This window comes from Etheostoma spectabile, chromosome 12, assembly GCF_008692095.1.
Source record: "Etheostoma spectabile isolate EspeVRDwgs_2016 chromosome 12, UIUC_Espe_1.0, whole genome shotgun sequence".
NCBI classification, from domain to species: Eukaryota; Metazoa; Chordata; class Actinopteri; order Perciformes; family Percidae; genus Etheostoma; species Etheostoma spectabile.
In genome coordinates, this window is record NC_045744.1 from 10,040,153 (window position 1) to 10,060,010 (window position 19,858).

A 19,858-nucleotide genomic window follows, 5' to 3' on the forward strand; every position below is an offset into this window, starting at 1 on the left:
GCTTAGCTTTTTTTCTTACATTGAACGGTGATTAGTAGAGCCCGACTGATATATTGGGGGGCCGATATTATTGGCTGATATTAGGCATTTCCCAATCTATTGGTATCTGCATTTTTTTTTCTTCTTTAAGATTCTTTCATCAGAATCATTTATAATGACAAATAAATGATGCTGAAGAACGAATATTTAAAAAATAAAATAACAATAACTTTACTATGTCCCTATTGGCAACGCTTTTTGGGTTATTGTGTTTCATATCTTAAGTATCACAACTTAAATATATTTTCCTCTTTACAATAAAACAAATTATCACTGTTTTAGTGAGAACTCATAAATAACTACAAATAACTAATGTTAGGGAAATTTGTTTTGTTGTTCGGTTGGGCTGTAGTGATCAGGATTGATTTCCTTTGCTCAAGGGAAATCTCTCTACCCCGTTTAATCATAAACTATGCTGGTATTGTGAAAGTATACGACACAGCAAATACAAAGATTTCTAGATTATGACAGCAGTGGGAATGCAGAAAACTGATTTACAATAGATGGAGTAGTAGTGTTTAATCATTCACCAATACATAATATGCCAAATGCAGTATGCCAAAGGTACCAGGATGTCCTACTACATCCTGTTGGATTTTGCAATATACATGCCTGCATGCTTTTCTGACTATTCAAACCCAAAATCTTTTGCACAGCATATATAAGCAACGGGTCAAAGTTCAAGGCGCAGTGTTTCGAAGAATATGATGTCCCTGCAATACGTACTTTGTAAAGGCAGATGTAGTACATGCTTAAAGTAAAAAGAAAAGTCTAAGATTTGGAACTTAAGATCTGTGTTCTATGGCTGTTGCTACACTGACCCCTCCTGTCTGTATGTACAAACTTCAGTCAAAAGATAATGGATCAGTGATCCATAATAACAACTAACTGCATTCATTTAAAACGTGTATATTTAGACGCATGTATATTAATTACACAATCATTTACAATGATTTGAGTCATACATGTATTACTTATAATAATAATAATAATAATAAAAATTATTTAATAATAAATACTGTTTATTGATCCCTAGTGGGGAAATTACAATTTACACTCTGTTTTTGTTAGACATCACTACACACAGGCTTGAAATATACACACATGCTCAGGACCTATTCATGCAAAAATGAAGAGCTGTCAGAGTGAGTGGGCTGCCAGTGCTGGACCAGCGCCCTGAGCGGTTGGGGGGGGGGGGTTAGGTGCCTTACTCTAGAGCACCTGCTAGTGACCAGGAGGTGAAATAGCATCTCTCTTTAATATTTTTCCCAAAAATTAGATGAATCAGATCCTGGGAAAAGATTACCCATTTCCCGGGAATCTCCCGGGAATCCCGGGAAATAGCTGTTTTTATTGATTTATTTTTTCAGCCCAAGTAATATACCGATATCAGTCAAATATGCGTTCCCAAATCCCAAACTGACATTTTTTTATATTATTTGTAATAGTATTTGGGCAAAAGAACACAGTTTATGTCCATCATCAACACAGTTTGCAATGATCAATTCTGCTGCGTGATCAGGTGAGCTGCGTCCGTGACATCTGATGCAGCGCTAATTATGAAATCCCAGGTGGATTGTCTGTGACTTGTCTTCTGAAAATCTAGGCAACTCGTATAAAACCAATATTTTACAGACTTCCATTATACAACTAATGAAATGTGCTAAAGTAAACCATTGAATAATTCTTAAACCATTCTATTAAACAAAATCCATTCTGTAGCTGTTGAGATTTGTTGTTGGCTGCAAACGGGAATAATTACTCAAGGTTAACCAAAAAAGTTCTTTATTAGGGCAGGAATATTTCTTTTTTAAACACATACCAGTTCAACTAAATGAAAGAAAACGACCCACAGAAATGTACAACTGTGCACTGCAAAAATAAAATAAATGCCTAAACAGTCTGTTGCAATATCAGCATTGCATTGAACTCGTGACAAGTTAGACTACATATTTCTTTTAGTTTACAACGCATTCTCACCCCGCCCTTTCTTTTTCATCTGGAAGTGTGCTTTCAAAAAGCAGAGAGTGTTAATAGACTGTGGTCTCAAGCTGTTTCAGAGTTTTGTGACAAATTGGCCGTAGATAGAAAACGCTCTCTCCGCCTCCACGGATGTAGACTACTGCTGCGTAATGAATTTAGTGAGTCTTTATTAAAGCAGCCACATTACAGCACTGTTGCCTGCATCAGCGTTACCGTATGACAACAATATACAACATTTATTTCATTTTATTTTCAGTTTCCCGTCATAACGTTTCTCGGGAATCGTGAAAAAGTCCTGATCAGATTAAACCCTAGTCTGCACATGTATCATTTTGAACAGTTAAGCTCAAACAAGTAAACTAACAACAAGCAACGGTGAAAACAAACTCAGTTGTGAATGTTTTTGTGCAATAATAAGGCAACTTATATTTCACAGTGCTTCATTACATCACCTCTGCTCTGTTCTCAGTTTGCTGCCTGGGTGGATGCGGTGGTTTTCGTCTTTAGCCTGGAGGATGAGATCAGCTTTCAGACAGTCTACAATTACTTCTTGCGCCTATCCAGCTACAGGAACACAGCTGAGGTCCCCATGGTCCTCGTTGGAACACAAGGTGTTTGCCCTGCATCTGATATGTTTTGTCAAGATATTGCTTCCTTCATAAAGCAACTGTACAGAAAGTACTGTATGCTCTTACATTGTCTTAACATCTTAGACAATGAAATTGTTATCAACAAATGAAAAGACCAAAACTAAAGAATAATTGATCATTGGTGTATATATATATGTATTTATATATATATACACACATATAAAACAATAAAGCTCTATTGATGTCCAAAACCTATTAAAACATACTTGGGAGCCGTACTGTCCCTCATTGCCACAAACATGGCCTCTGCTGCTTACTAGCACATTAAATGTGTATTAATCTACATTGGAAAATAAAAATTAGAGTTGCCATAAAATGTAACAATTTACTCATGTTTTAGTAACATGTCTTAGAAACTACAGTGCTCAGCTGTGTTAGGAAATTACTTAGTCTGTGTTCAAAATAAAAAGTATATATTTGTGTCTTTTTTGTGAAATTCCTTTCCAATAACAAAAAAAAACAGAGTATTGCCAGCCTTATCATCCAAGTTATGTGTTGAGTAATATATTTTCTTACCCTGTTTTCTTCAGATGCAATTAGTGCTGCCAACCCCAGAGTGATTGATGACTCGCGGGCCAGAAAGTTGTCAAACGACCTGAAGCGCTGCACGTATTATGAGACCTGCTCCACCTATGGCCTGAATGTGGAGAGAGTCTTCCAGGATGGTGAGAGGGGGGTCAAAAAATGGAAATGGGTTACACGGGAAGTAAACGGTGTGGTCTGAACATGATGATGGTTCGGAGTGCAGCACTTACTAAGTTTACCCCTGACTGGCACACAAGACATATTTGATAACTCCTGAACTGTAATCTTTGGCTTTGATTGGCATTGTTTCTCACTTGAGCTTAAGAAATTAGTCGATTGACCAAATATGAATCTGGAAACACTTTTTATAATATTTGTTTAGGTAATAAGTTAAATAGTATAAAAAATGTACTGGTTTCAACTATTCAAATGGGAATATTCACACATTACCAATTTGAAAACGTCAACTTGAGCTTAGGAAATTCCGACTGGAATGTTTTACTATTCTCTGACATTTATAAGATGAAACAATCACCAATTTATGGAAAAAAATAATTGGCAGATTAATATAATGAATTATTTGTTGGATGCAGCCCAACTTTTAATCTTATCACATTTGTCTTAGACCTCACTCAAGGCAAACCCAAAGGCCATTTGTTTTAAAGCTGGGATCTTCAACAGGGGTCCGGGACCCCTAGGGGTCCTCAGTCACTGCAGGGGGGCTTCCAAATTATTGATAATATTTAAAAGTTTTTTTCAAAAACTGAAATGTCTTAACATGAATCTAACATATTATTAGCAAATAAAAATCCCCACTGATGATAGGCTAGGTAATGTAGTCACTAAGGTCATCCACAGATACAGTAGGTCCTAAGGAGTCACTGTGCCACATGTATGTTTTAAAATTAAAACATGATTTATAAAATCATGCTGACAATTATTGTAATAGCTTAGTATTCTATGCACTAAAATGGTATGTATAAAGGCTTTAGGCCGCCCACACGTTATTGTAGGCCTAGTGTATATGCAACTTCATTTTTACACAATATATGTAGTAGGGGGTCCCTGCTCTGTCTCTCTTTCTAGTTTTTAAGTGTTCTAGGCCACCATTCCAACATCGGATTAGTTTAGAAAGACTTCAGGATTTCTTCACAATTTCTTGTTAAACACAAGTAGAATTTGTGTTGAAATTGTTTTTTTCTCTCTTTACTCCTCAATAATTGTAAAGTACTTGATGCTGTTCATGTGTCCATTATTCCTAAATGGAGTTTTCATTTTCATTATTGCTAGCAACATGCAGAAATGCCTGTGCATGCTTGACTAACATGAATATTAACAGCTCACCTCAGTTAATAATACAGCAGGCATTTTAAGTTAAATGGAAAAGCAATTGTCAAACACTACAATTATTAATCACGAAAGCTAAAATCATGATCTAGGATTGCATACAAATGTGGATAGTTAATATTCAGTTGTGTATGAATGGTGAAATCCCCTCTAATGCCTCTTCTGTATTTGTATCTGAGTTTTCCCTGAATCTATAATTGAAGTCATGAAACTGTCGTTGGGAAACTCAGCTGCTTCAACTCTGGAATATTATCCCCTGAGGCTGCAGCTCCTCTGAAAGCCTGTCATCCCTCCAAAAACATCTGAATATGTAACACAACGTTCACTTTGCATTTCATTGACTTGATGCACAGGCACGTTGTCTTCCCACCCTGTCGTAATTGCTTCCTGAAGCCCAATTTGAAATAATTAAAAGAGATGAAGGAGTGTTGGGTGTCTGGAGATGTCTCTCTGCATCACTCTTGCCTTCTTTCTGTATTTGCCATGCTGCAGCAAGCAGCCAAGCTTTATGGTCCCAGCTGTCAGCACAACTTCAAATCATCTCTCTTTCCCTCAGTGCTAATTCACGTCACGCAGCCGCAAACATCACCTCTCTCCCTCTCCCCTTTTCGTTCCACCCAGTCCCTCACTGGAGTGTGCTGTGAATTAAATGACGGGGTGCACCAGTTGCATGGCAAATCGGGTTGTTACGATGATGACAATATTCTAATTTGGCTAACATCACTCTGTAGAGCTCAGTGAATGACACAAAAAAATAGCAAGCATCATTTACTTTCTTGGAAATATAGGTACTCACCCAGGAGATATGTATGAGCCACCCTGAAGTATGTTGCTTATTACCTGACTGGAAAACAAATGGCCTGAGGTTTTTGTGATAATGTGCTCATATGCCCCTTTCTCTGACTGGAATTAATTAGCTTTGCTTACTTTGTTGAGCATCATTTTAATTAATATGCTGTTTGTGTTGTGTTTTAAGGAGTCAATCCACCCAAATAGTTTGTGGAAGTATGCGCTGTTTTTATACCTTAAACAGGCTCTATCAGTGCTCACAGGTGACATACATAGCATAATCCAAAAGTATAAAGATTGACCTTTAACTAAAATTGCTGTCTACTATTACATGCTGATTCATAAATTCAATGAGATTAAAATAAGATGGGATATCTTACAAAAAAGACTCAATCTCTCATATGTTTATATTTTTGGAACTATTACACACACTATTAACACTTCAAAGTGGTTTGTACACAGTGGTTGAACAACCACCTGTTTCTTGCCTGTGTTGTGATTCTTGGCTGTACATTAAACACATTTAGTTTCTTATGAAAACCAAAGTCGATTCAACTCTGTTGGAAACCGAGGTGCTGTACCTTCAAAGGAAGATAATTTATGTTGGTTAAAAAACTTTTTATTTAAGTAGTTTATGTTGGGCAAAGGTGTCCAATATCCAACCCAAAACATAACAGATGCTTATTATTTAATTATGTAATGTTTCATTGGAGCTGATACAAATTGTTACACTCACATCTGTTAGTAGTGTAGTGTGTTCAATAACAAGTCCCCCAAAACTCCAAAGTATTTATATCAGGAAGAATCTGAAAGGGTTAATGAACAATCTGTTAACTGTGTCTTTGCCACTCTCTTCTCCAGTTGCCCAGAAGGTTGTGGCCATGAGGAAAAAGCAGCAGCTCTCTATTGGTCCATGCAAATCTCTCCCTAACTCTCCCAGCCACTCATCAGTACCCGCCGCATCAATTCCCTCTGTTCACATTAACCAGGTAAGATCCAAGTCATCAGAGACAGCACACTGTTTTACCTACTGATCATGTAGTTAAGTTAATATTAATGAGAAAGCTTCAAAAGTCTACAACATACACCCTTTATTTATTTCTTCTCATAGTCATAACATCTTTTATCAGTATGGGGAAATAAATAGATTGTTCCTCATTATAAAGACTCTCTGACATTCATTCTCTCAATATTTCTCTCTTTTCTTTCCTCCCTTCTTTGGATTCTGTCGGTTCCTCTTAATCTCTCGCTCCCCAGGCGGCCAATGGTGGGGGTGCATTCAGCGACTACTCCTCCTCTGTTCCCTCCACCCCCAGCATAAGTCAGCGGGAGATGCGCATTGAGACCATCGCTGCCTCCAACACGCCCACGCCCATCCGCAAGCAGTCAAAGCGCCGCTCCAACATTTTCACAGTAAGTATGCGACAGCTGATGCAAAGCAACACCCACTCACACTACTAGAAGGCATGTTGCCAAGCACACTTTGTCCACCAGAGGGAGACAGGTAGCTCGAAATGCATCAATGCCACCTCCCTGCCTCCGATTCAGGCAAAGAAAGCATCTTGTTCACACTGCACAATAGGCAAAGGAGTAAAAGACTAAATTATATTAAATCCCCGAAATGCTCCAAAAGAATAAACCCTTCTTTCAAAGCAAATATCAAAGATAAGCACTGTGGAAGAAACGTCAACTCTTTTCACATCCTCTTTCTTTTCTAATTGGATGTACTAAGTGCGCATGGATTAACTTTTCTCATCTCACCCATAACAAACTAGGCCCTCTGCACTGTCTAAATCTTTGACCTCCCTCCCCCTACCCCTCTTATTTTTACTAGATCCTTTCTTTGCAGTGACTTCCCTTTTGGGAAGGGACGGCAGCAACAAACCGCCAATGCCACTTCTCCTGCCCGACCAAGCTAAACTTAAAGTCTGAGCAAGCCAATGCCCTGTTTACACGCTGCTAGTAACGCATGCCCACGCCCCAGCTCCAGATAGAAATGCTCACCCAGCCACTGACCATCTCACTGATTCTAACTCCCCAATCCTGGCCCCACTTATTCTACTCTGGCCCAAATCTGATCTCGACCACAAAGATTCACTACCACAGTAGTATCCCGACCCCTGTCTTCCTGCTTTCTACCCCATGCCCTGTCGTATTTTCCCTTTGCTCTAACCAATAGTATATGTGTGCACTAACCACTCTAATTTCCTTAGCTGTCCTAAGCTTGTCTTTTACTTGTAGCCTCTGCCCTCTTCTTCTACCCAGCCTGCTCCCCCACTTCCTCCTCTCTCTTCCCCTCTCTCTTCTTCTTTGCTGCTAAGCCTTTCCTAATCTCACATAGCCAGACTTCTCCCTCTTCAAGCTCAGAGAGGTCTGCAGAATTTAAAAAAAAATCAAAAATGGCATTATTGTTCTTCAAATCAATTAAATAACTTTACGGAAAGAGCCGGTTTGTATCTCCAAAAAAAGCCAATGTTTTTTACAATGTCTGAGTAAGCCTTTCTAAAGGTTTGCTTATCTTTTTTCCCTAGTTTTGTTCTGCAGAACTTTGTGAGCTTTACGAGACAGAGATCAGGCTACGTGAGATGAGTCTTTCCTAACTCCACCCTCATACATCCACCCTCCCCAACCTCTAAAATGTCTCTTCTCCTCCACCTGTCTTCCTCCCACTCACCTCTTTCCTCTGTTGCCCTCTGATCCCTGTCCCCTACCTCCTGCCTTCTTCTCTCCCCCATCTCTTTCTAACCCCTTCTGTTACCTCCCTATCTATCCCCCCCTCTCCACTATTTGTCCTACCGCCTTGACCCTGTTACCCCAGCTGCTGTGGAAGCCGCAGGCTTTGTGGCCTCCGAGCAGTACAGGCTGTGTGCTAGCTCCCCTTGTTGTCTCCCTTCCCCCCCTGCTAGGTAGTGACTAACCATGTCCACCAGAGAAATGAGCCTCTCCCCGTCCGCGTCATGGAAATGCCGAAGCACGCCACCTACCCAGTGTGGGTGCCGGAGTGGCAAGCCGAGCGGGAGTTTCAGCTCATGACCTTCTGAGGAGCAGCGAGCCGAGGGCGGGAGGAGGGAGGGTGAGGGAGGAAAGAAGGAGGAGGAAGCAGTGGAGAAGGAGGAGGGGACAGAAAGTTAACGGGGCCATGTCAACATTTCTTCAGTGACACTTGAATGTGATGGGCTAAGGAGAGGAAGACTTGCAGTGCCAACCTTTTTGCCATTTTACAAAACGACAGAGAGTAAATATTTCATCAACACAACAATAGCGAGGATGTCCATTTCCTAGCTTTGTCCGTTTGAAAATAAATAGACATCTGTGTTACAGAGTTCTCAAAAAGTCCTGCTACTCACCGACAGACAGGAGGCCATTCAGAAAGCCTGTCATGTTTTCTAACCACACTCTTTTAAGTAGTTCACTTAATGTTAATTTTGGGAGTTTCAAGAGAAGTATTAAATGAAAGAAATTATGCCTTAATGTCATCAGTAGACGAGCTTTGACAGATCAATATCAGACTCATTTTAGTCATTACATACAAGGTATTTTGTGCTAATATGACAGATGAGAAAAATGCTGCAAGTAATTGATCTTGTCCACTTGTCATCAGATATTTGTCACATTTGTGGCACTGGCATTGGGACTCTTGAACTTAAGGAGAGTAAAAATAACTACTTTTGGGTTCAGGTTTTTTGGCCAAAATGTTATCGGACTACAAAAACAATAAACAGTTTATTAGAAAACACCCTGAAAATAGGTGAATCTTTTGTTTCATATAATAAATTGGTTTGGCCGTTTTTTTCTAAGTAAGTAAACGATACTCAAAGCTTTACTACAGAAGATCTTATCACTCCGTCGCCTTTTCATCGCCCTCACAAATCAATTTCATTAACCACAATCATTTCAAGCCAGTTTTGACAATAACTGTCGTCGGCCACTAGGTGTCAGCACAGTACACATGATCCTTTCCTAGTGCTTCCATGGTCAATAACACTTAATGATCTGTTTTGTAACCTGTCTGTGGTTTTCCTGACGTCTTCAGGCTGTCTGTCCCCTTTTGTGTTAAAAAGCACACTGTTTTAAATACTACAGCGTTTTTTATACTTCATCCCACTCATTAATTCATATCCATTTAATGTCTACCATTTGGTTTTCCCATTTCATGTTTTTACTACTTACTTGTCACTGGATCTCCACGTATGAAACAAAACATAACCAAAAACAAACAAAGAAAAAAACAAAGAAAAAAACATTTGACACTGTTTTTCAATATTTGCAGATTTGTGCGTCTGTTTCCAACCTTTCTTCAACAAAAAGGGCTTTCCAACTCCTTCCGAATTAGAAGAGCATGATGGTTTAAATAAAGAGTCCCCCTGCTTTGCCAATCATGATAGAGAGGAGATTATTTATTGAGGATTTACAGCTCGTTGCTGCTTTACCCTCGGGGCTTAATCACATTTAGGGTAATGCATAGAACTTGCACTATACGGAAACCATAGGACTTTGCGTCTAATGCCGCCTAAAAGTCGAGTCGATTGGAGTGTTTGAGCGCATTCAAAATAGACTGTCAAAAATCATGAAGTGAGACAGACTCGAGGGACTCTTCTGGAAATGCCCCGTCCACCCCTGCCCCCCCGCCCCGCCCCCCAACTGTCATTCAGACATCTCACACAAAAACACGCTGTACAGTCAAGTCACTCTTGGAACTGTTATCCAGCCACCCAAAGGACACAACTTTTCCTTACATGACATCACACTGCCTTTTGCCATATATGAGGACTCAAGGACTAGAGGTGCCAAGTTGTTTTATTTTTTATTTTCCTACATTCATTTGGTTAGTTTTTATTTGATTCCTTCTTATTTTCCATGAAGTACTGAATGGAATTGAAAATGTGGTATAAATGTATTATCAGAGGTATTTTAGATCAGAGTTATTTGGGTTATTTTATGAAGGCCTTCATAAAAATCAGGGTATAGTGTCAGGGTGTTGAGGTTTTACAGAAAGATATTATACTGAAAGTTGCCAACAAATGACATTGGGTTGCACCGACCTGTATGAATGTAGTTAAACTTAACATTTGTTTTTCCTATTTATTATTTATTTATTTATTTATTTATTTTAAGTTATTTATTTTTGCACATTCAATTGTCTTCTATTCATTTTTTTTCTCAGTTTAGGTTTGGTACAGAGATTATGAACTCTTGCATAATCGCTTTTCTATCATGAACGGATTGACAAAAATATAGACTGCTGTATATCTTGTATTGTATTTTATTTACAATGGTACTCTATAAAAAAGTACATACATATAAGGAGTATATGAAACAATGCCTTTATTGTTCATCCTATATTTTGTGGGAACTGCAATGTTTGGCTCAATCTGTTGAATATTTTGAAGTGAATTTGTGACTTGCTTTGTATGGTGTCTGTATAGAAGCTAAACAAGTCATCATTAAAAAAAAATAAAATGTTGGAAAAAAGATAAACACCAGAGTTGGTTTACTTGAACTCGGACTCTACCTCTTCTCCATTGGTGACTGGACATTTGTCATGTTCTGAGTGAGACCATACACACTCATGTCTGTCCCTACCTGTATCACATCTCTTTATTTGTTTTGGGGTGGGAAAGTTATTTTTTTGAATTATTTATTTCCATGTAAAGTTAAATTTACTGCCTAACCATTTTCCCCTATGCAGGCACAGCCAGAGACTTAAAATGTTCATGTGTTTTAACCTTTTTGACATTTAAATTGTTTGATATTTGCAAAATTAATTTTTTTTCCCTCCAGGTTTGGCAGGTTTTTGCAGGTCGGAGAAAGATACTTTAGTTTAAGTCTCCTGTAAAATAACCATTTTCCCTTCTCTCCCTTTAACCTGTTAACATATTTATCATGCTACAAGAGCCTTTATCAGTGCAACTATACAAAGGGCACAGCTGAAGCTACGCTGGTATAGCAGCAGTTGGTCTGCAGGTCCACTAAGGGCCCGCTCTGGCTCTCAAACAGAGGAAAGGATCCCCCAAAGGGTTTCAGGGCTGAGTCATGACTCAATGTGTGGTCGTCCTTGGTCTTCTCTGTGTTGAGATGTGTCTAGTGTGGTCTTGGTTTGGTCTCTGTTTTTATTTTTAATTTTTAACTTGCACGTCGGTGTTACTGCTGTTTGTTCCGCTGGTCTGCTTGTCTGTTAATTTCAAGCTTCTTTTGAGACTTTTATTTTGCAACGTCGAGTACCTCCACAAATACTGCAAATGCTCAAAACACAAACCCTCACCTCTCCTTCTGACCCCCAGTCTCTCTTTCCTTCACACACACACACCCCAACTACACAACTACGCCCCCAAAAAATTCACCTCACACCCTACATCTCCCACTCTGCTCTGACTGACTTTCTTGTTTTCTTGCAGTCACGGAAAGCCAGTGAACAAGCAAAGAGCGTTGACAGTAAAACAGACAGCATAGGCAGTGGAAGGGCCATACCTATCAAACAGGTAAGCTGTTTTACTCATTTTTACCCTACATTTGTCATAGTTACCTAGGTAAGTATAATCTGTTTTTGCGTCATTAATAGTTTTTTTATTTAATGTTGATATGCTGCGTGTTAAACGCATAGAGTTCCCCAGTGTGATTTGGTCATGTGTAGCTGTATCCACTAGATGGTGACATAATACAGCATAAGAAATCAATGCCATACCTCAATGCCACTACAAGTGTAGCTGAGTACAAGAGAGAAGGATGGGGGGGTAAGACAAACATCAGAAAGGTTAATAGCAAAGAAATCTCCTGGTTTGTGTAAATCACACACCTAACACATCAAAACATGTACTGTAGGTTTTGACATTTTAATGGCATTTTCAGTTTATTTCTGACCTTATAAATTTCAGGTGAATTGTGAAATAGAAATGTTCTCTTGTTGATGATGTAAATCAACATTTTGTGTGTTTCTCACATAACCATAGCTGAAAATAAAGGTCTGTTTTAATTGTATCCAATCACAACCAATGTAAACAAATATATCACAGCTTCAGACAACCAGCGTTTTTAGTAGACTTAGTTATTGTGTGGCGTCAGTCAATGCATTCAAAGTCATGTCAGTCACTTTGGGCGATATAATTCCAATCCTGTGATCAGTTCTAATAATAATCTGGTATTTGGATCATGGGTGCACTTTTATTATAAAGCGTTTGGTCCCAGTGGAATTGTTATTGTTATTAATCCTCATAATTGTGTGTGGGTAGTATTTTTGCGCACAAGGTCATGCAAGCATAATATAATCAACTTATGACAGTTATTAGCTAAAAATGTCAGATTTTTTTATTTTTTGGTAGATTCATAATGGGTTACATTGTGCTACATTAAATACTGCAGATGCACTGACTATAATTTCTCATCTCACTTTTTTTTTTTGCTGGTACCTTTTTATTTTTTTATCATGATTGTCTTATTCTTTTTTTATGTATTCATGCTTTGCTTTAAATGACCAGTTGGGTAGTACTGAGCACTGAATTACACATCTGAGTGAGGGTCATTTTCTAAAGGTCCGACTACAACCAAAGGAGAGGTAATTGACACATTGATTAGTAATCACTCATGATTATATGAGGGCTTTTGAAAATGGGTCAGCATCATTATATTATCCTCTTTACCTGCAAATGATAGAAGATAGTTTTCTTTTTTATAAATGTTGAGCCAGACCTTCTCATTCCCTTGGGAAGAAAATTGCCAAGGCTTTGGTCCAATGGAACATAATGGCAGGGTGACACTTTGGAGCCCCCTCACTCAATCAGAAAATCCTGCTTTGGAGAAACCAGTTTAACAAATATAGTATCTATCAGTCCATCCGTCTTTTACTGAAAGTATATGTTCATGTAATAGATGCAAACCTTTTATGATGTTATAATTTAAAAATAAATGTAGTAATGTTACATTTCTTTTACATCAAAGTAATACTTATTAACATGGCATATGTTTAAACTGGGTTTTTATTTGTGCACAACACCAAAAAATGGCTGAAATACAAAAATATTAGAAATTTTAAACTTCAACTTTATTTCTGTTTAATTTCCATAAAGCCCTTTGTTTTTATGTAGATTAGTGTAACTCCCTGCAGAAGCAGGCAAATCTGAAGAATGCAGGTGAACACAAGGTTGGTTTTTACAAATTAAAAAGAATCCCCTCTGAGCCATCTTTACTGTAAACTCGCCATTCTTACCCAACACATTATGGGGAGCTCCTCTCTAAAGCCCAGGGCCAGTTTCTCTGAGTATCATGGCAACTTTTGACAAAAGCCATCCCCCTCTTTATCTACAAAGGACTTTTTTTCAGAGGGGGGTGGGGGGATGGCTATACAGATGTGGAGTGAGGGGGTTAGTGGTGTGATCTCCAGGCCAGTCAAATGCACAATCAAGGAGATCAAAGTGTCAATATGATCTTAATTACCACTCCCCCCTCACCCCATCGGGCCAAATTACGCCCCTCCCTGCCCCCCCCCCCCCCCCCCCCCCTCCCTTCCCTCTGCTTCAACCTACCTTCTATCTATAAAAATAGTGAGTGAGGATAACAATGCACTCACTGCTGAGGAGCCGCCAACAGCTCCTCAGCAGTGAGTGCATTCTTGTCCCATCAGCAACCACCACAACCCCCCCCCCCCCACACACACACACACACACAAACCACCCCCCACCCCATACCCCCAACACACATTTTTTTTCTTCTTCCCCTGTCACAAAGGGCCGGCCTATCAGTCAGCCGCAGTGGCAGGGTGCAGCTTTTCTCCTGGTCGTTTGACAAAAGAGGAAAGACACTATCTACTCTGTGTAGATATGACAATTGTGTGGCCACAGAGAGCACGTCGAACGATTGGCCTGTTTCCTTATGTCGCACAGGCTGAACACACTCATCTCTTTGTGTGTGTGTGTGTGTGTGTGTGTGTGTGTGTGTGTGTGAGAAAGCACAAGGCTCCATACATGTTGTCATTTGATGACAAACTGTCACATTAGGAGCACACTGCTCAATCCAAATGGGGCAGACGATTGAACAATTATGATAAATTATCTCAAATCATTTGTCAAGCTTGCTGAAAGTGACATGCTTTGTGAAAGGTAAATAACAACTGTTAAAATAAAACAGAAAAATGTATATGCACGTGTAAATATTTTTCCATTCTTGTCTTAGTGTCTTTATCGATCTGCTTCACAGCTTTGATAAATATATGAAGCTCAGTACTGATTGCATGTATAGATTTATGAATGCTTCAGTAAGGCCACGAGATGAGCAACATATTTGCTTGTAAAACATGCATTATAAAGCTGCCAGAGGCCATGTGACTGGATCATTTACTTTGTATGATTAGAGAGTCAGTTAAAAAGTGTTTACAATTCTTTTATTGACTAAATTGAGAAGACTGGGCAGTCAGCAAGTTATTGATTGAAGGGCACAATGTTTCTCTATCAAACTATCAAAACCAAGGCTTTCTGATATGTAAAATAACATATGTGTTTTAAACACACATTTTTTGTACTCACTAAAGAAGAATTAAACTGAATTGTGCCCCCTTTTGATTCCCCTTTCCTACATTCAGATTTTTATTTTAGATTATTTTATTGCAATTCCCATCAAGTTGTATAATTGTGCTATAAAACTTATTTGTCTTAATCAACATACAGCCAATGTTGATGCTGGTCTGTTTGCTCAGTGGTCTCACTTTTAACTTTTTCCCATTTTAAAATAAGATTTTAGGAAAAGAGAACATAAAAAAATATAATTGTATACTCTGCAACTTTTAGTAGGGAAAAACCGATTTAGGTTGTGATGACTAGATTTAAAGATAATGTTTGAGCCACATTTAAAGTTATAAACAAGCAGGTATAGTCATAAGATATTAAAAAGATATCCCCCCCAGATGAATCAGGGTTTGGATTAGGATCATTGTCGGCAAACAGCCTGGTGCCCGGGTCACAGAGGGTCAGCTCTTCCTGATGTGTTAATCAGGATTAAAGCCCCCCCCTTTTCAGTTTACACACACACCAACACACACACACACACACACACTCTGGCTGTAAAAGCACAAACATCACCCCGTCTTAATCCCCTAATTAAGCGTGCCCCTCCTCACTATTTAACCCCAGAGAGCCTCCTGGCCCTTGCACTCAGCAGCGTTTGGCCACCTCCAGCAGAGGAACTGCATTGTTTACCAGTGGATTTACTCAGCAGATAAGGAAACCATCTGATGCCCTAAAAGGCCCCAGAAGATAAAGTAGAATAGAAAAAGAGCTGAGTGGGCTTTGAAGAGGGGAGATCACACTCCCTAATCCTGGGATTCAGAGGTCTTCCAGAGTTCAGCATGTTATGTGTATGAATGCAGGGAGGAGGTCTGGCAAATTGGATTGTCTCTCTCTCTGAATGCTCTCTGTGCCAGAGGAACTTGGCCACCTTCAGAGGTTCAGATGGTCACAATAGAAAAACTAACATATCAATCAACCTGTCTACAAACACATTATACTAAATACTGAAAGTTTAAGGGGATGTAATTACATATTACTATTTTGTTTATGCACTATTTTTTAAATGTATAATTACTTCCATACTGTGTCATAATTGCCGTTTAAAATGAGGATTGTTTGCTTTATTACTCGCCACAAAGAAAATGTAACTGCCAAGTCTGTAATAACAATAATAAAGCTGTTTTATGGTATTTAACATCCATAATGGCTCATATTATCCACGAGGCTGCTTTGAGAAGAGCATATGCTCACCGTGATGCCTTGTCTCTTACAGGGAATCCTTCTGAAGCGAAGTGGCAAATCCCTCAACAAGGAGTGGAAAAAGAAATATGTCACACTCTGTGATAATGGCGTCCTTACTTACCACCCCAGTTTACATGTAAGTCTGAACCCCCTCCCTTCTTCCCTTCTCATTTCTTTTCCAATCGGCTTTATGTATTTGTTACACTGCTGTTTGTACTCAAGGGTGCTGCTGGAGGTTTTAATGTAGGACTTTTTTCAACCGCTGAGCATGATTCTCTTGATGGGATTACATTTACCACCACAGCCGTAGTGAGCTGGATTACAAGCATATAGGCTCATGATTTCTACAAAGAATAATCTCTTTATATAACAGCTATATTAGCTATAACCTTGTGACTTTAAGCATAGTATTAAGAAACAGGGTCTCCTAGTCGTCATCTCTGTTCCCCCCGTGGTGTCCATCCCCAGTGCCATCTAATGGAGACATGCCTGTGCTTCTGCGTGCCTGCCGCGCCCAGACTCCACACTGGCTTGTATTTATAATGGTTCTCACCGCATGGCAGCAGAGCCTGACCAGCCTCCCACATCCATCTTTGTCAGAATCCCGCTGGGCCGCTAATACCTCTTAAACACTCGGCTGGCTGGCAGCAGACAGCTCAGGAGCCCAGTGCCACACTCGGAAATGCCCGTCCTTCTCCAAAATCCCTTTAGTTCTTTCCATCACTCTCTAAATTCTTCCATCACGTTGTTTAAGATATTCAGATAATTTGGTGAGGTAAAATGAAAGCTATTTGCCACATCTTGTGTCTAATGAGACAGCTCAAACTTTGAACACAAGCCCAACAGTTAGACACAAACCTTGTGTGTGGCCTTGTTGCACTGACAGTGTGTTAGTGGTTTAATTTACAAGCAGTTATTAGTAGAGCGGGGTGTGCTACGGTGATGTATGTAATTGACTGAACAGGCTATCTCTTGATCATTACAGCTATCGCAGGTCATCAGGGCAATCTATGAATCTATGGATCTGTTGACTTACGGAGGGAGGTGAAATAAGGGAGACAGTTACATTAGCGTGGTAATTTTGAGCAGTGGAGCAGAGAAGGAGTAAGAAGGGGGAAGAGATTGAGGAAAGGAGAGAGGGAGGAAGAAAGAGGGAGGGAGGCAGACTAAGAGTGGAAGAGGGGAACCTTTAATTTCGCAGTCAGCCAAGCCATCCACACAATCACCTTCTGTTAATTCTATCTGCTACATCAATTAAATTGTTTGTAGAAACTAATTGAATGTGGCTTAATCACACATCTTAATAGCTTTGCACGCTTCGATCTGGCTGTTAATTCCAGCAATAAAATGAAATGAGAGCGCTCACTGGGTAATTAGCGAGGAGGCTTGGGAAAGAAATGAGTGCTTTATGACACGGTAATAAAGCAGAGGAGCCGGTGGGGGGACGGCAAAGGCCGAGCTCGCTGCTATCTGGGTCTTTTTCTGCTGAGCCCAATGAATTTCACCTTGGCTTCCCACATTTGGGCAGTAGTCGCTTTAAACCAAATCAAAGGCCCAATTTGAAAGAGAATGAGACTGTTTGCATTCATTAAGCCTAACATCTCGCTATTCAGAGAGACGGCGTGGGCACAGGTGATGTATAATGGCTTTACAATCATTTTTCCACTATCACACACCCTGAGTAGAAGGTCTAAGATGGGTTGTGACTAATGGGGATGAAAATTGAATTGTCTTTTAATTTGTTTTTCTTCCATAATTCCTGGATTCTTGTTGGTCTGCTGTGTATAATCAGTACCGTGAATTGAGGGAAATATTTGGACTCCTTCTTGAGTAGAGTGCACGCCGTTCACAATGATTGCCATGCTCTTTTTTCCACTTTCTATAGGACTACATGCAAAATGTGCATGGGAAAGAGATAGACTTGCTGAGGACAACAGTCAAGGTTCCCGGGAAGCGACCACCCAGAGCCGTTACCACCGTCGCTCCCACTGCTAGTCCCAAAACCAACGGGCTGACCAAGGACCGCAGCACCTTGCAACTGGGCATAGGAAACACAGGTATAATGTTCTTTCCTTATTATAAAGCTAAGGCCAGAGCAATAAACGTACATTTTCATATTTAAGATACAGATTAATCTACAACTTTAGATATTGGCTTTACACGTTCTGACACTTCTGCAAATATTTTGAGTGATTCATCTGGAATATAGTACATTCGTACACGGTTTTAGCTTCAGTCTTGTAGTTTTGGTCAAAAAACATTAATTACAAGTGTTTGTGAAAGTGACCTCACACTATATATTATCCCAGATCTTCTTACTCGTTTTGCTCAGTCCTTCTTCAGGCTCATGGAGACATACAATGGGCCAAGTATGTGAAACCATTTTTGACTACATGTTCATCTTTCAAATCACAGTTGGAAGCACCACCAGTTGTGAATACACATATATGTATTACTACACTCTGCATACAAATTGAAGGAGCTGACAGGACATTTCATTGGAATTGTACCGAATATAATCTAATAAAATTAATTAATAGATTGATTGTACACTGTACGCAAAGCTTTTTTTCCCTTTTTACTCATAGTTCTGTTATGGAAATGAATACTACATAATAATATTTAGTTACATTGGCATGGACATTGCAGGTAAAGAGGGATCCCTTCTATTTTGCATACTATGCAAAAGAGAAAACAAATCACAGGTATAATAGTGGTTACTCAATAAGTCTTTTCTTACTGTACTCATTTTCTATGGCCTCAGTTTGTGATTATCATAAAAATGGGTCCAAAGAGGTTAATGATCTACTTTTGTTTTTTTTCTTCATTTATGCAAATTAGCTGCCTCTTAGTATACACAATGATTACTTAATGTTTAGGGAAAATCACACAAAATGTAAGGTTTGTTTATTTTGGACTATAATGTCACTATGACACTGACCTAGTTATTTTTCATCCACTATGGTAGTGGGGGACACAGCTACAATAACCAGAGTTGAGTGATTCCTAAGCGTCGTGCCAGGGTTTCTCCACCTTTCAAGTTTAAAAATAGAGCCCTTCTCCCAGCGAGCGGTGCCACCGGAGGCTGCAGAGAGTCTGGCAGGCTCATAGAGGGGAAGCCAGTGATTGGATTTAGGGGTTAGGATTACGAGTAATTAATACTAATTAGCAAAGTGATCCCTGGAGGGAGGCGGGGTCCTTGATCAGCTGTGAAATGGGCGCAGGGTTTCCATCACTCAGGCTAAAGTTAACTGGCTAAGAGTGGGTACAGTGCCAAAGACGGGTCAGCAGGGACCATTAGCACTGTCCAGGCAGGTTACTATTAAACCTGGCCAAATTGCTGCCACTGCTGTACGGGTTAATCAGTCAAAAGCCGAAAGATGTAGGAGTTTACACAGCAGAGGACGTTGGATCAAGGTTGTTCCGTCCCACAAACTGTTAACCTTGAGCGCTGGGTTGAGGTAAGTCATTGGGGCAGACACAGGGCCTTGAAAAACGAATTGGGTTTGGGGGAAACGGTACCAGCTAGTCAGTTTTCTTTGTTGTTCATTTCATGAAAAGTATTCTCTAATGATAAATTCCCAAGAATCGCAGTTGTGTCGCCATTTGTGCATCAAGGAACAATGTGTGAGATTTGCCTTAATCTCCATTTAGGAAAAGAAAGGTTACAAATCACATCAGGTCTCTTTCTGGGTGGAGGACCCTCTTCTGATTATGCGATCGGGATTTTGATTTCATTAGACGTGCAATTGATGAAGGGAACAAAGGGGTAATTTTTCATTCACGGCGTCC

At 39.6% G+C, this 19,858-nt stretch overlaps 1 protein-coding gene across 5 annotated transcripts in view; it reads left to right on the forward strand.

Moving 5' to 3' along the window:
* agap3 (ArfGAP with GTPase domain, ankyrin repeat and PH domain 3) overlaps positions 1-19,858 on the forward strand; it is a 129,587-nt gene that overhangs the window by 66,126 nt on the left and 43,603 nt on the right. For 4 of the 5 annotated variants that reach the window (XM_032530516.1, XM_032530517.1, XM_032530514.1 and 1 more), the window contains 7 exons: positions 2,492-2,633; positions 3,203-3,337; positions 6,195-6,322; positions 6,591-6,746; positions 11,729-11,812; positions 16,098-16,202; positions 17,952-18,123. In XM_032530516.1, the coding sequence (XP_032386407.1) occupies positions 2,492-2,633; positions 3,203-3,337; positions 6,195-6,322; positions 6,591-6,746; positions 11,729-11,812; positions 16,098-16,202; positions 17,952-18,123 (922 nt within the window). Of the gene's footprint in view, positions 1-2,491; positions 2,634-3,202; positions 3,338-6,194; positions 6,323-6,590; positions 6,747-9,603; positions 10,812-11,728; positions 11,813-16,097; positions 16,203-17,951; positions 18,124-19,858 lie in introns of those variants that run through there. The other variant, XM_032530518.1, reaches the window with a different exon arrangement.